The sequence below is a fragment of the Bos grunniens genome, chromosome 1, assembly GCF_055505025.1.
Source record: "Bos grunniens cultivar Pamir isolate PY7600 chromosome 1, Bosgru_T2T1.0, whole genome shotgun sequence".
NCBI classification, from domain to species: Eukaryota; Metazoa; Chordata; class Mammalia; order Artiodactyla; family Bovidae; genus Bos; species Bos grunniens.
This window is the reverse complement of record NC_141165.1, coordinates 15,833,733-15,849,884: the sequence shown is the minus strand read 5'-3', so window position 1 is coordinate 15,849,884 and position 16,152 is coordinate 15,833,733. Positions and strand designations below refer to the sequence as shown.

General features: G+C 48.3%; 1 protein-coding gene across 5 annotated transcripts in view; it reads right to left on the bottom strand.

Annotated features, from left to right (window-relative positions):
- Positions 1-16,152, bottom strand: part of TMPRSS2 (transmembrane serine protease 2) — a 45,549-nt gene that overhangs the window by 9,221 nt on the left and 20,176 nt on the right. For all 5 annotated transcript variants that reach the window (XM_086340043.1, XM_086340221.1, XM_086339862.1 and 2 more), the window contains 6 exons: positions 15,214-15,300; positions 14,416-14,529; positions 11,784-11,910; positions 10,569-10,679; positions 2,363-2,406; positions 872-1,043 (listed from right to left, as the gene is read on the bottom strand). In XM_086340043.1, coding sequence (XP_086196169.1) covers positions 872-1,043; positions 2,363-2,406; positions 10,569-10,679; positions 11,784-11,910; positions 14,416-14,529; positions 15,214-15,300 — 655 coding nt within the window. The remainder of the gene's footprint in view (positions 1-871; positions 1,044-2,362; positions 2,407-10,568; positions 10,680-11,783; positions 11,911-14,415; positions 14,530-15,213; positions 15,301-16,152) is intronic.

Genomic DNA, 16,152 nt, shown 5'->3' with positions numbered 1-16,152 from the left:
CCCCAAGTCTTAGAGCCCATGGAATCTGGTGGATGGAAGGAAGGGACACTCCTGAGTTATACACACTCCTTCCTTCAACCTTCGCAACAACCCTCAAAACAGCACACCTGACTTACAGGTGCAGACACTACTGTCAGACACCTGGGGTGAACTGTGTGAGGCTAATCAGCCAGGGAACAGCCAAGTTAGGCCCAGCCTCACTCTAAACATGACAAACAGCTCCCATGAGTGAGGGTTTTTCAAAATATCCATGTGACCAAAAAAAATTCCTTGTTTAAGAAAAAAGAAGGAAGAACAGTATCGTCTACAAAAGCTAACGCTATAAATGATGGCCACCCTCACCCCTCCCCACCCATCTGTATGGGCAACTCTGGGGCCCAGGCTGCTTAATGGATCACAGAGAACCTTCTGGCAGGACAGCCTGACGTTTGAGTGTCCCCAAGTTTCTCTGAGTGTCTCTCTGGGGACGAGCATCCAGGGAGCCCAAACTTGTCGAGAGGGCAGCGGCCTCAGGAAGGATAGGACCGAGCTGAGAAGACTGTGGACTGGAATTCGTTCTGATCATAGCATCACCCCAGCCTTACACTGCATCCCTATGCTGACTCAAAGCGATGGACACACGCTATGGGATGTATTGGCCACAGTTTCATGTGCTTCATAAGTCATCTGACCCTCCCTGTGACGCCAGCGAGGCGCCCTTAGAAGCCCCAGTTGTCCCCAAGGAAACCGGAGCCTGCAGCAGTCAAGGACTTTGCTCAAGGCCTCTGGCAAAGCCTCCTCAGAACCCCAGGCTCCGCCCCCTACTCCTCTGGTTCCGCCCCTTTCCTCAGGCCACGCCCCCTTCCTCAGGCCCCACCTCCTCGAGACTTACTCCTCTACGCAGTGCGCGGCTGTCACGATCCACTCCGGGGTGATGATGGAGCCCCCACAGACGTGGATGCCCTGCACGTGCAGGCTAACCTGCCAGGGCCATTCGCCCGAGTAAGCATTCGATCCCCCCACAATCCGGCTCTGGCGGCTCGTCTTCACGGAGACCCCGCATTCTGAGAGAGACAAGCACAGTGCAGCCGGCGAATGAGCAAAGCAGGGCCGCCCCCACCCAATCCCACTACGCCCTTTGCCACCCTCCATCCCGCTTCTCCCGGACACCTGCCATACTGTGTTCCCATCCCAAGGTTCCGGCCTGGCTGCAGGGTGACCGTGATCTCCTCTTGTTCCTGTTTCTTTGGGCTCTGACTTTGGAAAACGCCGCCTGGTCTCTTTAGGCTGGGGTGGGGGGCCAGAGGACACTCCTCCAGCAACCACCCCACCCCCGCAGCCACCCCCGGGAAGCACCGCTTCTGATAGCCTGGATGCCACCAGTTGCTTGGCACTTGTGTGATTCCATCAGCATCTCCCAAATACCCATGTAGCAGGGCAGATAACAAAGGCCCTGGAACCCCCTTGAATGCTCAGAGACCCTAAGATTCCTGAACAAAGCTAAGGAGGGCTTTTCTCCTATGCACTGCTCTCAAACCATCACAAGGTGGACAGCGTGGGCAGGAGGGCAGGGCAGGCACCACGCTCTCCTGGTATCTCCTGGTATCTTGAACCAACATGTGTGGGAAGTTACTGCCAGGACCACTGGGGAATGGTGTTCACCCCGGAGCGACTGCTAGCTTCACCTGTTCAAACTGGGAATCCAAGCTTCAGGGCCGAGACCCATACGGGAAGAGGATGGGGCCATACCAGAGAAGGGAGCTCAGGGACAGTATCCTCCATACCCATAAAACGTTTGGAAAATGTGAAAGTGTTAGTTGCTCAGTCATGTCTAACTCTTTGCGACTCCATGGATTGTAGCCCATCAGGTTCCTCTGTCCATGGAATTTTCCAGGCAAGAATACTGGAGTGGGTTGCCATTTCCTTCCCCAAGGGATCTTCCTGACAGAGGGATTGAACTCAGGTCTTCTGCAGTGCAGGCAGATTCTTTACTGTCTGAGCCACCAGGGAAGCCCAAAAGGTTGGAAACTACAAGTAGTCCAAACGCTGGAATGGGGACACCCATGGGTCTCCAGCCCCACAATGTGGACACCACAGAGAGGGCCACATTGTCTGTCTCTGCAGTTTGTCTGTCCTTGGGACAGCTGTTTCTTGGACCAAAGCAATAGGTATCTAAAGTGTATCCAGATTCAAGAACGGGAACCCTTGGGCAGGGTGCTGGGTGTGTCCTGACGCGTCACTCCACCTTCTATCTCCAAGTTCCCCAAAGACACACTGGGATACATTTCAATAAGGTATCAAATTTGATACCATTTGATTTTGGTATCAAATGGGATACCAAAATGCATCCCATTTTAGAAACAGAAAACCAAGAATCACTTACCTATACAGCGTAAAGAAACCACTGTTTTTGAAGAACAAACATCGCTGCAAAAGAAGAGGGGAAAATTCTGCTCACTATAACAATAAAGACACTTGATTCTCAAAATAATTAGAAATAAATATTTTCTTCCAGTGTTCTCACTCCCTGCCTCTTTAGATATAGAAGAGTTTGCAATTGAAGACATGAATAGAGAAAGTAAACCTACATACATAGGGGACAGTAGTAAAGAGTGGACACCAAGTCAAACTGGAGGGTTAAAATCCAAGCTGTGTGACCTTGGGCAAGGCACTTAACCTCTCTGTGCCTTGATTTCCCCATCAACAGAATGGGCTAATGATAGTACCAAAGGTGGTTGTGAAGATAATCACACATTGTATGTATGTGTGTGTATGTGTGTGTATGTTAGTCATTCAATAGTGTCAAGTCAAAGCACTTATCATATCAGCTGTTATTTTTTTTCTTGTAGTTTAAAATCATCCTTTAATTTTGTAAGGAAGACTTTTGTAAACTTCCAGCTTCTTGTAACTGCTTTATATGAACTGCACAGAAAACTATACAACCATTTGCCTGGGAACAGAAGAAGAGTTACTCCTTGGGAGGCAAACATTCCAGGTTACAGATGAAAAAGAACTAACCAATGCATTCCATTGTACACTGAATTTTCTCCAACATGTTGAAAAGAGAAGCAGCATTGATGCCCAGGTATTTGAAGCTGGCAGTGTTCCTTTTTTTTTTTCTTTCTTTTTTTATTTTTTTTAAATTTTATTTTATTTTTAAACTTTACAATATTGTATTGGTTTTGCCAAATATTGAAATGAATCCACCACAGGTATACATGTGTTCCCCATCCTGGACCCTCCTCCCTCCTCCCTCCCCATACCATCCCTCTGGGTCGTCCCAGTGCACCAGCCCCAAGCATCCAGTATCGTGCATCGAACCTGGACTGGTGACTCATTTCATACATGATATTATACATGTTTCAATGTCATTCTCCCAAATCTTCCCACCCTCTCCCTCTCCCACAGAGTCCATAAGACTGTTCTATACATCAGTGTCTCTTTTGCTGTCTCGTATACAGGGTTATTGTTACCATCTTTCTAAATTCCATATATATGCGTTAGTATACTGTATTGGTATTTTTCTTTCTGGCTTACTTCACTCTGTATAATAGGCTGCAGTCACCATCCATAGTGATTTTGGAGCCTAAGAAAATAAAATCTATCATTGTTTCTAGTTTTTCCCCATCTATTTGCCATAAAGTGATGGGACCAGATGCCATGATCTTCGTTTTTTAAATGTTGACTTTTAAGCCAGCTTTTTCACTCTCCTCTTTCACCCTCATCAAGAGGCCCTTTAGTTCCTCTTCATTTTCTGCCATTAGAGTCATATCACCTGCATATCTGAGGTTGTTGATATTTCTCCCTGCATTCTTGATTCCAGCTTGTAATTCATCCCGTGAACCTGGTCCAAACCTCACAGTGACCAACAGCCCCCTCTGCTGGCTGGCACAAGTGACTGCACTTCTTTGCCAATCCCAGCAGTAGCCTGGCTTCATGCTAGCCCACCTTCTGACAAAAAAGCATTGAGGTACCAACTATAGAATCACCCTCATTTCTGGACAGCATCCAGTCCATGGCCAAGCCTAGCTTTCTGGAACCTTCCCCAAATGACTCAATACAAGCCCACATCCCATTATAAGTCCCTTCTAACACCCTCCCACTGAGACACCCATGGTTCCAAGACAAGGTGTGCCCTGGTGGTCTCTGGCTGGGTGGCACTAGATGCCAAGAGAAGACATGCTCCCATTAAGAGCGGATGTTTTCTAAAGATCATCAGGTCATTCCCCCATTCTGATGGCACACTGAGCAGCCATCAGACCCTGATGCTGGGAAGGATTGAAGGCAGGAGGACAAGGGGGCAACAGAGAAGGAGATGGTTGGATGGCATCACCATCTCAGTGGACATGAGTTTGAGCAAACTCTGAGAGATGGTGAAAGACAGGGAAGCCTGGCGTGCTGCAGTCCATGGGGTCACAAAGAGTCAGACACGACCAAGTGACTGAAGAACAACACAGCATCAGGGCACAAAGCAGTCACTCAGACGAGCCCTACCAGGAGCCCGAGGTTCAAGTATCAAAGTGCTACATCTGAAAGCAAACAGGAAAGAAGTCCTCCCACCCCCTGATGAGCATAGGGGATACCATGTGCCAAGCAATGGCCTCTTTTTTCCTCCAAAGTCTGAAGCCATCTTACGAGTTACCACAAGGTGGCAGCCTTCCCTCCCTTGCTCAGTCCTGGTTCCAAGTAACCAGCAAGACAAAGAGACAGTATTTACAAAGAGCCCAGGCAGCTGTGTTTAGCTTCTCAGGGGGACAAACCACGGCCCGCTGTTTTGATGGCCACACCTGGCTATGGGCACCCTTCCTCCTAGGCTCAGCCTGGCATAGGCTCAGGTGCCCCGGGCAGAAGTCAGCCCCCCAGGCCACCAGGAACACAAACCTGCTTCAGTCTCCCACTCACAGAAAAGGAGGGGGAAGCTTGACTTGTCCTTCTTTCCCTAAACACAGCACCTGGCACCTGGCCAGCAGGGAGGGGACGGCATGGTTTGGATGAGTGATGGGGAACTGGGAGCTGAGGAAGCTGTATGTTGTGTGTCTTTTACATGAAAGAACATTCCATTTGGATAACAGTATTCTATACTCCCTGGTGGCTCAGTGGTAAAGAATCTGCCTGCAATGCAGGAGACCCCGGTTTGGTCCTTGGGCGGAGAAGACCCCCCTGGCGGAGGGCATGGCAACCCTCTCCAGTATTCTTGCCTGGAAAAATCCCATGGACAGAGGAGGCTGGAGGGCTACAGTCCATGTGGTCGCCAAAGAGTCAGACACGACTTAGTGACTAAATAACACCAGCGTGAATGATTCTAGGAAGACTGCAAACATTTTAAACATACGCAACACAGACTGAGTAGCCTAAGCCTAGCCCTCTCCCCGACCTCCTAACTAGTCAAACCATCAACCGTGGGACCAACTCAGGTTCACGTCCACCCACTGGACACACTGCGACCTTCCCAGCACTGCAAGTTGGCCTCCAGGTATAGGAAACACTGGAGTACTGGAATAGCCGCTAGCTCCCAGGCCCACCCCTCACACAGCATCCTCTGACTCTACGGCTGGGGCTGGGGGACCAACCTTCCCCACTGCCTGGGCTGAGAGGACCTCTGGGAAGCAGAGTTTCCAGTGTGAAACCATCAGGGTCCTGTGAAAACCAGGATGAGTTGGTCACCCCAGTGGGGACCACGAGACATTCTTCTGGACCCCTAGACACACACCCTGACACACGCCAAGATGCATCTCTAGTGTCTGCAGAGAGAAGAAAATCGGGAAAGAGGAATCTTCATTTTGTGATGTTACCCAATACCCCGGAGGGCAGAGGGCACACACGGGTGGCCAGCAGACCACAGCTGCTTCCCAAGGTGGCGCTGATGGTAAAGAACCTACCAGCAATGCAGGAGATGTGGGTTTGATCCCTGGGTCTAGAAGATTCCATTGGGGAGGAAACGGCAACCCACTCCAGTATTCTTGCCTAGAGAATCCCATAGACAGAGGAGCCTTGTGGGCTCCAAAGAATCAAACATGACTGAAGTGACCTAGCACAAACGCCTCCCTAGAATGAACCCAGAGCTGCTCAGAGAGACGGGTCCTACTTAGAGTCCAATCTCCTCCCTGTGAGGAACTCAGACAAATTCTCACCAGCAAGAGAGAAATCAGACTCTAACGGTGATTCTCCCAGACATCCCCTACTCATTTGCAGTTTTTGAAAGGAAAAAAGAAACAACCATGCCCAACACACCCGTGAAAAGATGCTCAACATCACTAATTATTAGAGAAATGCAAATTAAAACAACAATGAGGTATCCCCTCACACTGGTCAGAAGGGCCATCATTAAAAAGCCTCCAAATAACAAATGCTGGACGGGTTGTGGAGAAAAGAGAACCTTCCTACACTGTGAGGGGGAATGTAAGTTGGTGCAGCCACTATGGAGAAGAGTGAGGAGATTCCTCAGTTCAATTTAGTTCAGTCACTTAGTCGTGTTTGACTCTTTGTGACTCCATGGCCTGCAGCATGCCAGGCTTCCCTGTCTATCACCAACTCCTGGAGCTAGGTCAAATTAATGTCCATCGAGTCAGTGATGCCATCCAATCATTTCATCCTCTGTTGTCCCCTTCTCCTCCTGCCCTCAATCTTTCCCAGCATCAGGGTCTCTTCCAGTGAGTCAGTTCTTCCCATCAGGTGGCCAAAGTATTGGAGTTTCAGCTTCAGCATCAGTCCTTCCAATGAATATTCAGAACTGATTTCTTTTAGAATGGACTGGTTGGATCTCCTTGCAGTCCAAGGGACTCTCAAGAGTCTTCTCCAATACCACAGTTCAAAAGCATCAATTCTTCAGTTCTCAGCTTTCTTTGTAATCCAACTCACACGTTCATACGTGACTACTGGAAAAACCATAGCTTTTACTAGACGGACCTTTGTTGGCAAAGTAATGTCTCTGCTTTTTAATATGCTATCTAGGTTGGTCATAGATTTTCTTCCAAGGAGCAAGCATCTTTTAATTTCATGGCTGCATTCACCATCTGCAGTGATTTTGGAGCCCAAAGAAATAAAGCCTCTCACTGTTTCCCCATCTATTTGCCATGAAATTATAAGAACAGATGCCATGATCTTAGTTTTCTGAATATTGAGTTTTAATCCAAATTTTCACTCTCCTCTTTCACTTTCATCATGAGGCTGTGATGTTTTCTTCACTTTCTGCCATTAGGGTGGTGTCATCTGCATATCTGAGGTTATTGATATTTCTCCCAGCAATCCTGATTCCAGCTTGTGTTTCATCCAGCCTGACATTTTGCATGATGGAGTCTGCATATAAGTTAAATAAGCAGAGTGACAATATACAGCCTTGACGCACTCCTTTCCCTATTTGGAACTAGTCTATTGTTCCATGTCCAGTTCTAACTGTTGCTTCTTGACCTGCATACAGATTTCTCAGGAGGCAGGTAAAGTGGTCTGGTATTCCCATCTCTTTAAGAATCTTCCACAGTTTGCTGTGATCCACACAGTCAAAGGTTTTGGCGTAGTCAATAAAGCAGAAGTAGATGGTTTTCTGGAACCTCTCTTGCTTTTTTAATGATCCAACAGATGTTGGCAATTTGATTTCTGGTTCCTCTGCCTTTTCAACTTGAACATCATGTTCATGTATTGTTAAAGCCTGGCTTGGAGAATTTTGAGCATTACTCCAGGGATGGGGGAGCCTGGTGGGCTGCCGTCTACGAGGTCACACAGAGTTGGACACGACTGAAGTGACTTAGCAGCAGCAGCAGTTGCTAGCCTGTGAGATGAGTGTAATTGTGTGATAGTTTGAACATTCTTTGGCATTGCCTTTCCTTGGGATTGGAATGAAAACTGACCTTTTCCAGTCCTGTGGCCACTGCTGAGTTTTCCAAACTTGCTGGCATACTGAGTGCAGCACTTTCACAGCATCATCTTTCAGGATTTGAAATAGATCACCTGGAATTCCATCACCTCCACTAGCTTTGTTTGTAGTGATGCTTCCTTCCTAAGGCCCACTTGACTTCACATTCCAGGATATCTGCCTGGGTGATCACACCATTGTGGTCATCTGGGTCATGAAGATCTTTTCTGTATAGTTTTTCTGTGTACTCTTGCCATCTCTTCTTAATATCCTCTGCTTCTGTTGAAGTGAAATGAAATGAAGTCACTCAGTCATGTCTGACTCTTTGCGACCCTATGGACACCAGGCTCCTCCGTCCATGGGATTTTCTAGGCAAGAGTACTGGAGTGGGTTGCCATTTCCTTCTCCAGGGAATCTTCCCGACCCAGGGATCGAACCCAGGTCTACCGCATTGTAGACAGACGCTTTACCAACTGAGCCACTGGGGAAGTCCACTGCTTCTGTTAGGTCCATACCATTTCTGTCCTTTATTGTGCCCATCTTCGTATGAAATGTTGTTCCCTTGGTATCTCTAATTTCTTAACGAGATCTCTAGTCTTTCCCATTCTATTGTTTTCCTTTATTTCTTTTCATTGATCACTGAGGAAGGCTTTCTTATCTCTCCTTGCTATTCTTTGGGACTCTGCATTCAAATGGGTATATCTTTCCTTTTCTCCTTTGCCTTTAGCTTCTCTTCTTTTTTGAGCTATTTGTGAGGCCTCTCCAGACAACCATTTTTCCTTTTTGCTTTTCTTTTTCTTTGGGATGGTCTTGATCCCTGTCTCCTGTACAGTGTCACGAACCTCTGTCCATAGTTCTTCAGGCAGTCTGTCTTTCAAGTCTAACCCCTTGAATCTGTTTGTCACTTCCACTTTATAATCATAAAGGATTTGATTTAGGTCCTAACTGAATGGTCTAGTGGTTTTCCCTACTTTCTTCAATCTAAGTCTGAATTTGGCAATAAGGAGTTCATGATCTGACCTACAGTCAGCTCCCAGTCTTGTTTTTGCTGACTGTGTAGAGTTTCTCCATCTTTGACTGCAAAGAATATGATCAATCTGATTTTGGTATCGACATTTGGTGATGTCCATGTGTAGAGTCTTCTCTTGTTTTGTTGGAAGAGGGTGTTTGCTATGGCCAGTGTGTTCTCTTGGCAAAACTCTGTTAGCCTTTGTACTCCAAGGCCAAATGTGCCAGTTACTCCAGGTATCTCTTGACTTCCTACTTTTGCATTCCAGTCCCCTATAATGAAACGGACATCTCTTTTGGGTGTTAGTTCTAGAAGGACTTGTAGGTCTTCATAAAACCATTCAACTTCAGTTTTACTGTTGAGGCATAGACTTGGATTACTATGATATTGAATGGTTTGCCTTGGAAATGAACAGAAACCATTCTGTCCTTTTTGAGATTGCATCCAGGTACTGCATTTTGGACTCTTTTGTTGACTATGAGGGCTATTCCATTTCTTCTAAGGGATTCTTGCCCACAGTAGTGGTCATCTGAGTTAAATTGGCCCATTCCAGTCCATTCTAGTTCACTGATTCCTAAAATGTCGATGTTCACTCTTGCCATCTCCTGTTTGACCACTTCCAATTTACCGTGATTCATGTACCTTACATTCCAGGTTCCTATGCAATAGTGTTCTTCACAGCATCAGACTTTACTGCCATCACCAGTCACATCCTCAACTGGGTATTGTTTTTGCTTTGACTCTGTCTCTTCATTCTTTCTGGAGTTATTTCTCCACTCTCCTCCAGTAGCATACTGGGCACCTACTGACCTGGGGAGTTCATCTTTCAATGTCCTATCTTTTTGCCTTTTCATACTGTTCATGGGGTTCTCAAGGCAAGAATACTGAAGTGGTTTGCCATTCCCTTCTCCAGTGGACCACATTTTGTCAGAACTCTCCACCATGACCCATGCATCTTGGGTTGCCCTACATGGCATGCCTCATAGTTTTGTTGAGTTAGACAAGGCTGTGGTCCATGTGATTAGTTTGATTAATTTTGAGATTTCTCAAAAGACTAAAAATAAAAGTGTCATGTTATCCTGCAATCCCACTCCTGGGCATATACCCAGACAAAACTATAATTCAAAAAGATACAGGCCCCCCAGTGTTCACTGCAGCACTATTTACAGTGTCAAGACATGAAAGCAGCCTAAATACCCACTGATCGACGAGTGTATAAAGAAGATGAGGTACATACATACAATGGAATACTACTCAACCGCAAGAAAAAATGAAATAATTCCTTTTGCAGGAGCATGGATGGACCTAGAAATGATCATCCTAGGGGAAGTAAGCCAGACAGAGAAAGACAAATATCACATGATATCACTTATATGTGGAATCTAAAATAAGAAACAAATGAATTTACTTATGGAACAGACAGACTCACAGACGTAGAAACAGACTTGTGGTTGCCCAAGGGGAGGGAAAAGCAGATAGACTGGAATTTTAGGATTAGCAGATGCAACCTTTATATATAGGATGGTTATAAACAACAAAGTCCTACTGCACACCACGGGGAACTATGTTCAGTATCTTATGATAAACCACATGGAAAAGAATGTGGAAAAGAATGCATGTATTTGTATAACTGAATCACTTTGCTGTTTGGTGGAAATGAACACAACATTGGAAATCACCCATACTTCAATAAAACAAATTTTTAAGAAAAGAAATCAACAAATTAAATACCTGTGGTAGAGTTTTTTATAGAGATCGATATCATTGGCACTTATGTTCAGCTTCATAAAGCTTGTGGCTCCGCTGTCATCTGCTATTCCTTGGCTAGAATAAAAACTGTTCCTAAAAAAAAGACAGAAAGTCTTACTTAAAATAATAGTTTTTCTGCAAGCATTTGCACATCCTATGCTATAGCTATATCATAGTACTTATCTTATACTACATGCAGGTTAAGAGCATTTTGGAAAACAAAAACACAACTTCTAATTAAGTGACACCCCATTATAACCATCCAATAACCCTGAAGTGTCAAGGGAAAGTCCTCCATCAGTCGTGTTTCGAATCTAATCTGGATCAGGATAAAAAAGCAGTAAGAATATAGATGTGTGAGGACGTATAATGTAACCAAACATATAACGTAACCACACGTCCAAATGCTCCCAGTGATAAAATGTAGCCCCTGAACCGTGATGAGACATCCCTACATCATTCATAGTGACACACACTGCAACTAGGGCAGAGTGGCATTTGGAAGTAGTTCCCTAGCTGAGATGGCAACTTTTTTATCAAGTGATAATTCATTTTGAAAACTGGCATAGGGTCAACAGGCTGGAATTGCAGAGAAGTCACATGGGGACACGCCCGAGGAAGAGACGGTGGCAGTAAAATGGCCCAGCCTCTCCCTGGAAGGCCGGGCTGGCAGGCGCGCTCCAATGAGCCCCTGGCTGGAACCTTCTCTGATGGCTACATGAGGGATGTATTCTCTTACCGATAAATCCAGTGATCAGCACTCTGTGTTCAAAAGCCCCCAGTGCCTCCTGCACTCCTGAAGTGAAGCTCTCACATGTCTGTTCCCTCCGACCTCCCCCGCAGTCCTCCCCACTGGCCCCCCACCCAGGAGGCGAGCTGAGTCAAGGCTTCCACCTTGCACTGGAGTCTCCTCTGGAAACCAGTCTCTTAAGGCCCTCAGCCAGCACCCGGGACCCTGGTGACTTTGGTGCTGGACAGCCCAGAGGAACCAGGAGCAGATGGGGGCCCAGGAGGAAGTGGGGCTGGGGGTGTGGGGCACACACTTCCCTGCTGGTTCCCTGGGGCAGCTTTGGGAAGAAGACAGAGGTGTGTGGTGTCCGTGGGCTGGCACTTCCGGGGAGGGGCAGAGAGAAGCACTGATTCTATGCTTCTGTGCCTGTCACCATCACAAGGGAGGATGAGGGGCTCGGAACTCACCGGTAGCCCATGTCCTGGCAGGCCGCCCTCCCGTAGCTCTCACTCCAGTCGTCCTGGCACACGGGGTGCCAGGACTTCCTCTGTGCTGAGTACACCTGAAGGATGAAGTTTGGTCCATAGAGGCGAACTGTGGGAAGGGAGGCTCCGGTGAGTCCCAGACCGTGACCTTCATCCTGTCCTCACGCGGGCCCCACCCTCCCCGGACACAGAGGCTCCAGAGGGCTTGGCTCCCTCCCCCCAGCTACACAAAGGAGATGCCCGGAATCTTGCCTTTCCTCCCAAAATGTGCCCTTCACCCTACAGAGCTGAAAACAGGTATTCAGACAAAAATGAACATTGTGCACACATGTTCGTGAGAGCATTATTCACAGGAGCTGGAAGGGGGTAACATCCAAACATTCATCGATGGAGGAGCACACAGAAGGCAGCCCTTGCGCACAATGGAACGCTATTCGTCCATGAAAGGGGATGAAACACTGACTCGACTCAACAGGCGTGAACGTTCACACGTGATTGATATGCTCCTGACTGAAAGAGGCCAGGCAACCGTCCACACACTGTAGGACCCCATTTCTATGAGACATCTGGAGGAAGAAATCTACGGAGAAGGAAAGCAGGTTAGTTGTTGCTTAGGGCCTGACACTCAGGCTCAGGCCGCCGTGGAGCGACCAGCTGGTTTCCTGATGCTTCCGTGGTGAGCAGTTCCATCCACCATGTGAGTGGACAAACCAACTGTAAGCGCATCCAGACAGTGGAATATGATTCAGCCCTAAAGAGACATGAGCCACCAGGCTGTGGACAGACATGGAGGAAGCTTAAGTGCACGTCAGTCAGTGATGAAAGAAGCCAGTCTGAAAAGGCTGCATACATCCTGTAGGATTCCAACTCACGACACTTGGGAAAAGGCAAAACCATGGAGACAGTAAAAGGATCAGTGGTTTTCTGACGAGAAAGTGGTTTCAAGACAGGGGGTGAGGGGCTGACAGGTCCAAGCTTCTACCCGTGGCTCAGTCTTTGTGGTGACCAGAGCCCCCAGGAGCCATTCAGGAGCCACCCAGAATCGCCTCATAGAACAAAAGACCCTTCTATCACCCAGGAAATGACAAGGGCCTTAGGAGCTCGGTGTCAGGAGCTGGGGTCAAGGACCAGATATCAGAACAAAAGATGCACCAGGTGGTCTCACCACTTGAAATTCACCATGGTCTCAGGAGCCCTGTGCTGGGAACTGGGGTCAGAGACCAGCACCTGTCCTCTATCTAATCTCACAGTGTATGAGTGTATGTATTAGTATCTGTGAGCATGAGACTGTGTGTGAGTGCATCACGTGAGAGTGTAAGTGAAGTGGTAGGTGAGATTTTTCACTGCCTACCCTTAGCTACTTCCTGAATTTTGATCTATTTGAAGACATTAACTCTTAACAGTATTTAAGTAAATACAACTTCAACATTAAGAAGAGAAAGTCTCTCCAGGCAACATCATGAGTTGGTCTTGCTAGAGTTATTGACACGTGAGTGGACACAGGTATTAAAACATCAAACACCATTCCATCCGAAAGAGTAACCACGTCTGCTCAACCTGAGAAACTCTCAACTTTACTTAAGAAAATGGTGACAAATATACTATCACCCATAATGGCAAAGCACTATGTGGACACTTTGCAGAGTGAGTGAGTCTGCCAAGTGCAAATCCTCTCCTGTAAGCGAGAACTCCAGGAACTCCCAGTGCAGGGGAATCCACAGGCAGGACAGCAGTGTCTCACACAGGTGCCCTGACCTGGACTTGGAGTATAAAAGAGAACCATCTCCCCAGGACGGCCACAGAAGGATGGACAGCTCTGGGGTGGAGCACAGCCTCTGTCTGCATCACTTGCACTCAAAGTTAACAGCTCCCAGAGCATGCAGCAGGCTTCAGGCTTTGGGTAGGGCCTTCAGCAGATATCAGCACAACCTTCATCCTCAGGCATCATTTCCCTGCTGTACCTACTTTGTGTTCAGTTGCTCAGTCATGTCTGACTCTGTGCAACCCCATGGACTATAATCCACTAGGCTCCTCTGTCCATGGGATTCTCCAGGCAACAATACTGGAGCGGGTTGCCTTTCCCTTCTCCAGGGGATCTTCCCGAACCACGGACCGAACGCATGCCTCTTGCATCTCCTGCACTGGGAGGTGAATTCCTTACCACTAGCACCACCTGGAAAGCCGACAGCTACTGAAAAATTCATTGAAAATAAAAGCAGCAGCAGTGTCCACCCTGTGACACGGACACAGGCCACCCGAAAGGCAGCTTGCTTAGAAAACAGAGCCCACTCCCAACTTGATATTTTAAACAGTTTGCTGTTTTAGTCATGTCCCGTGGCAGCTGGGGCATGAATGTGGTCTGGCCCTAGGCTGTGGTCTCCCATTCCCTGGCTGTGTGACTCCCGGTGGGAGCTCGCCCCCTCTGAGCCTGTCTCCTCACCTGAAAACTGGGCTTGCATGCAAGGTTCAGCCTCCAGCAATGGAGTCGGTGATGGAGTGATTGACGTGCGCGATACAAGCCTGGCACCGTGTGCCTGCCTTGCTGTGGCCTCTGTGGGGGCCACCCAGTGCCCAAGCCAAATGGCCCCCTCTCACAAGCAGCCCTGCCACTTACCGCAGCGGTTCTCGTCCTCGCCACTGGGGCAGTGCAGGATGCCATCGCACCAGAGAGAGGGGCTAACACAGGTCCCGGAGGAGCCGCACTCCATCCCTGAACACTCGTCCTCCACTTTCAGGGAAACAGAGGGAGACGCTCATCAGGCTGAGAAACCAAGGACACCCTCAGCCCTCGGGACAAGAGACAGCAAGCTGTCCCCCTCTATTTTAAAAGGAGGAGATGGGTACTTGCCAACAGCATATGTCAAAGGAAGCAGGGCTGGCCAGAGCAATGGTGAATCCCCCAGGTTTATTACTTCCGGTCAGAGGCGGGTCCCTAACCTGGGACGTCAGCAGTTCCCCACACCCCCGCCACACAGGTGAGTCCTGTGACCCATGATCCCCGCCCCAGGCTGGTGGAGGAGGCCTGGCTGTGGGTACAGGAGTCCCCGGGGAGGGAAGGCCTCCAGCCACCACCATGTACACTGAAATGCAGGAGACAGGTGTGCCCCCTAGGTGCGGGTGCTCACAAGTGCCAGGCCCCACTCAGGGTCCTAAAGCACAGGGTGAACTCAACGTGCTTCTCCCGCATGTGTCAATACCACGCAAAGGACATGGGATCTTGACAACCCACAGATGAGGAGGAAGTATGCCAACAAGACTGGCAGCTTCCAAGAAAGGTTATTCAAGCATCTAGTAGTCAAACAGGAGGAAAGAGATGGGAAACTTCATGAGGGGCTGGGGGTGGGCCCCCGGTCCAGGCACCAGGGCTGCTGAAGGGCCAGCACAATGCAACTCAGCTCTGGCCAGCACTTACTGTACTTCCAGAGGAGGACGGCGGCAAGGATTGCTCCTGCCAGCAGGACCACCAGGGTGAAGGTGATGCACAGGGCTTTCTTAGTCTCTGCAGGAAAGGAAGTGAGTACACAACTTAGTCACCTGGTTTCTTAGACTCTCAAATTTCATGCACTACTTTTATGGTATATCTTATCAAGGAAGAATAATTTTGTATACACTTAAATGGGGCTTCCCTGATAGCTCAGTTGGTAAAGAATCCGCCTGCAATCCAGGAGAGACCGGTTTGATTCCTGGGTCGGGAAGAAGACCCTGGAGAAGGGATAGGCTACCCCCTCCAGTATTCTTGGGTTTCCCTCGTGGCTCAGCTGGTAAAGAATCTGCCTGCAATGCGGGAGACCTGGGTTTGATCCCTGGGATGGGAAGATCCCCTGGAGAAGGGAAAGGCTACCCACTGCAGTATTCTGGCATAAAGAATTCCATGGACTGTATAGCCCATGGGGTTGCAAAGAATCGGACACGACTGAGAGCCTTTCACTTACTTATACACTTAAATATTATTCAGCCATAAAAGGAATGAAATTGGGCCAGCTGTAGTGAGGCAGATGAACCTAGAGCCTATCATACAGAGTGTGAAGTAAGTCAGAAAGAGGAAAACAAATATCATATTTTAAAACATATATATGTAATCTAGAAAAATGGTGCTGATGAAACTATCTGCAAGGCAGGAATAGAGATGCAGACATAGAGAACAGACCTGCGGACACAGTGGGGGAAGGGAGGGTGGGACGAACAGAGAGCGCAGCGTGGACATACACGCACCAGCATGAGTGAGACAGCTGGTGGGGAGCTGCTGCCGAGCACAGGGAGCTCAGCTCGGTGCCCTGCGATGACCTAGAGGGGTGGGATGGGGGGCTCGGTGAGAGGGAGGGCCACGAGGGAGGGGCCATATGTCTACTTG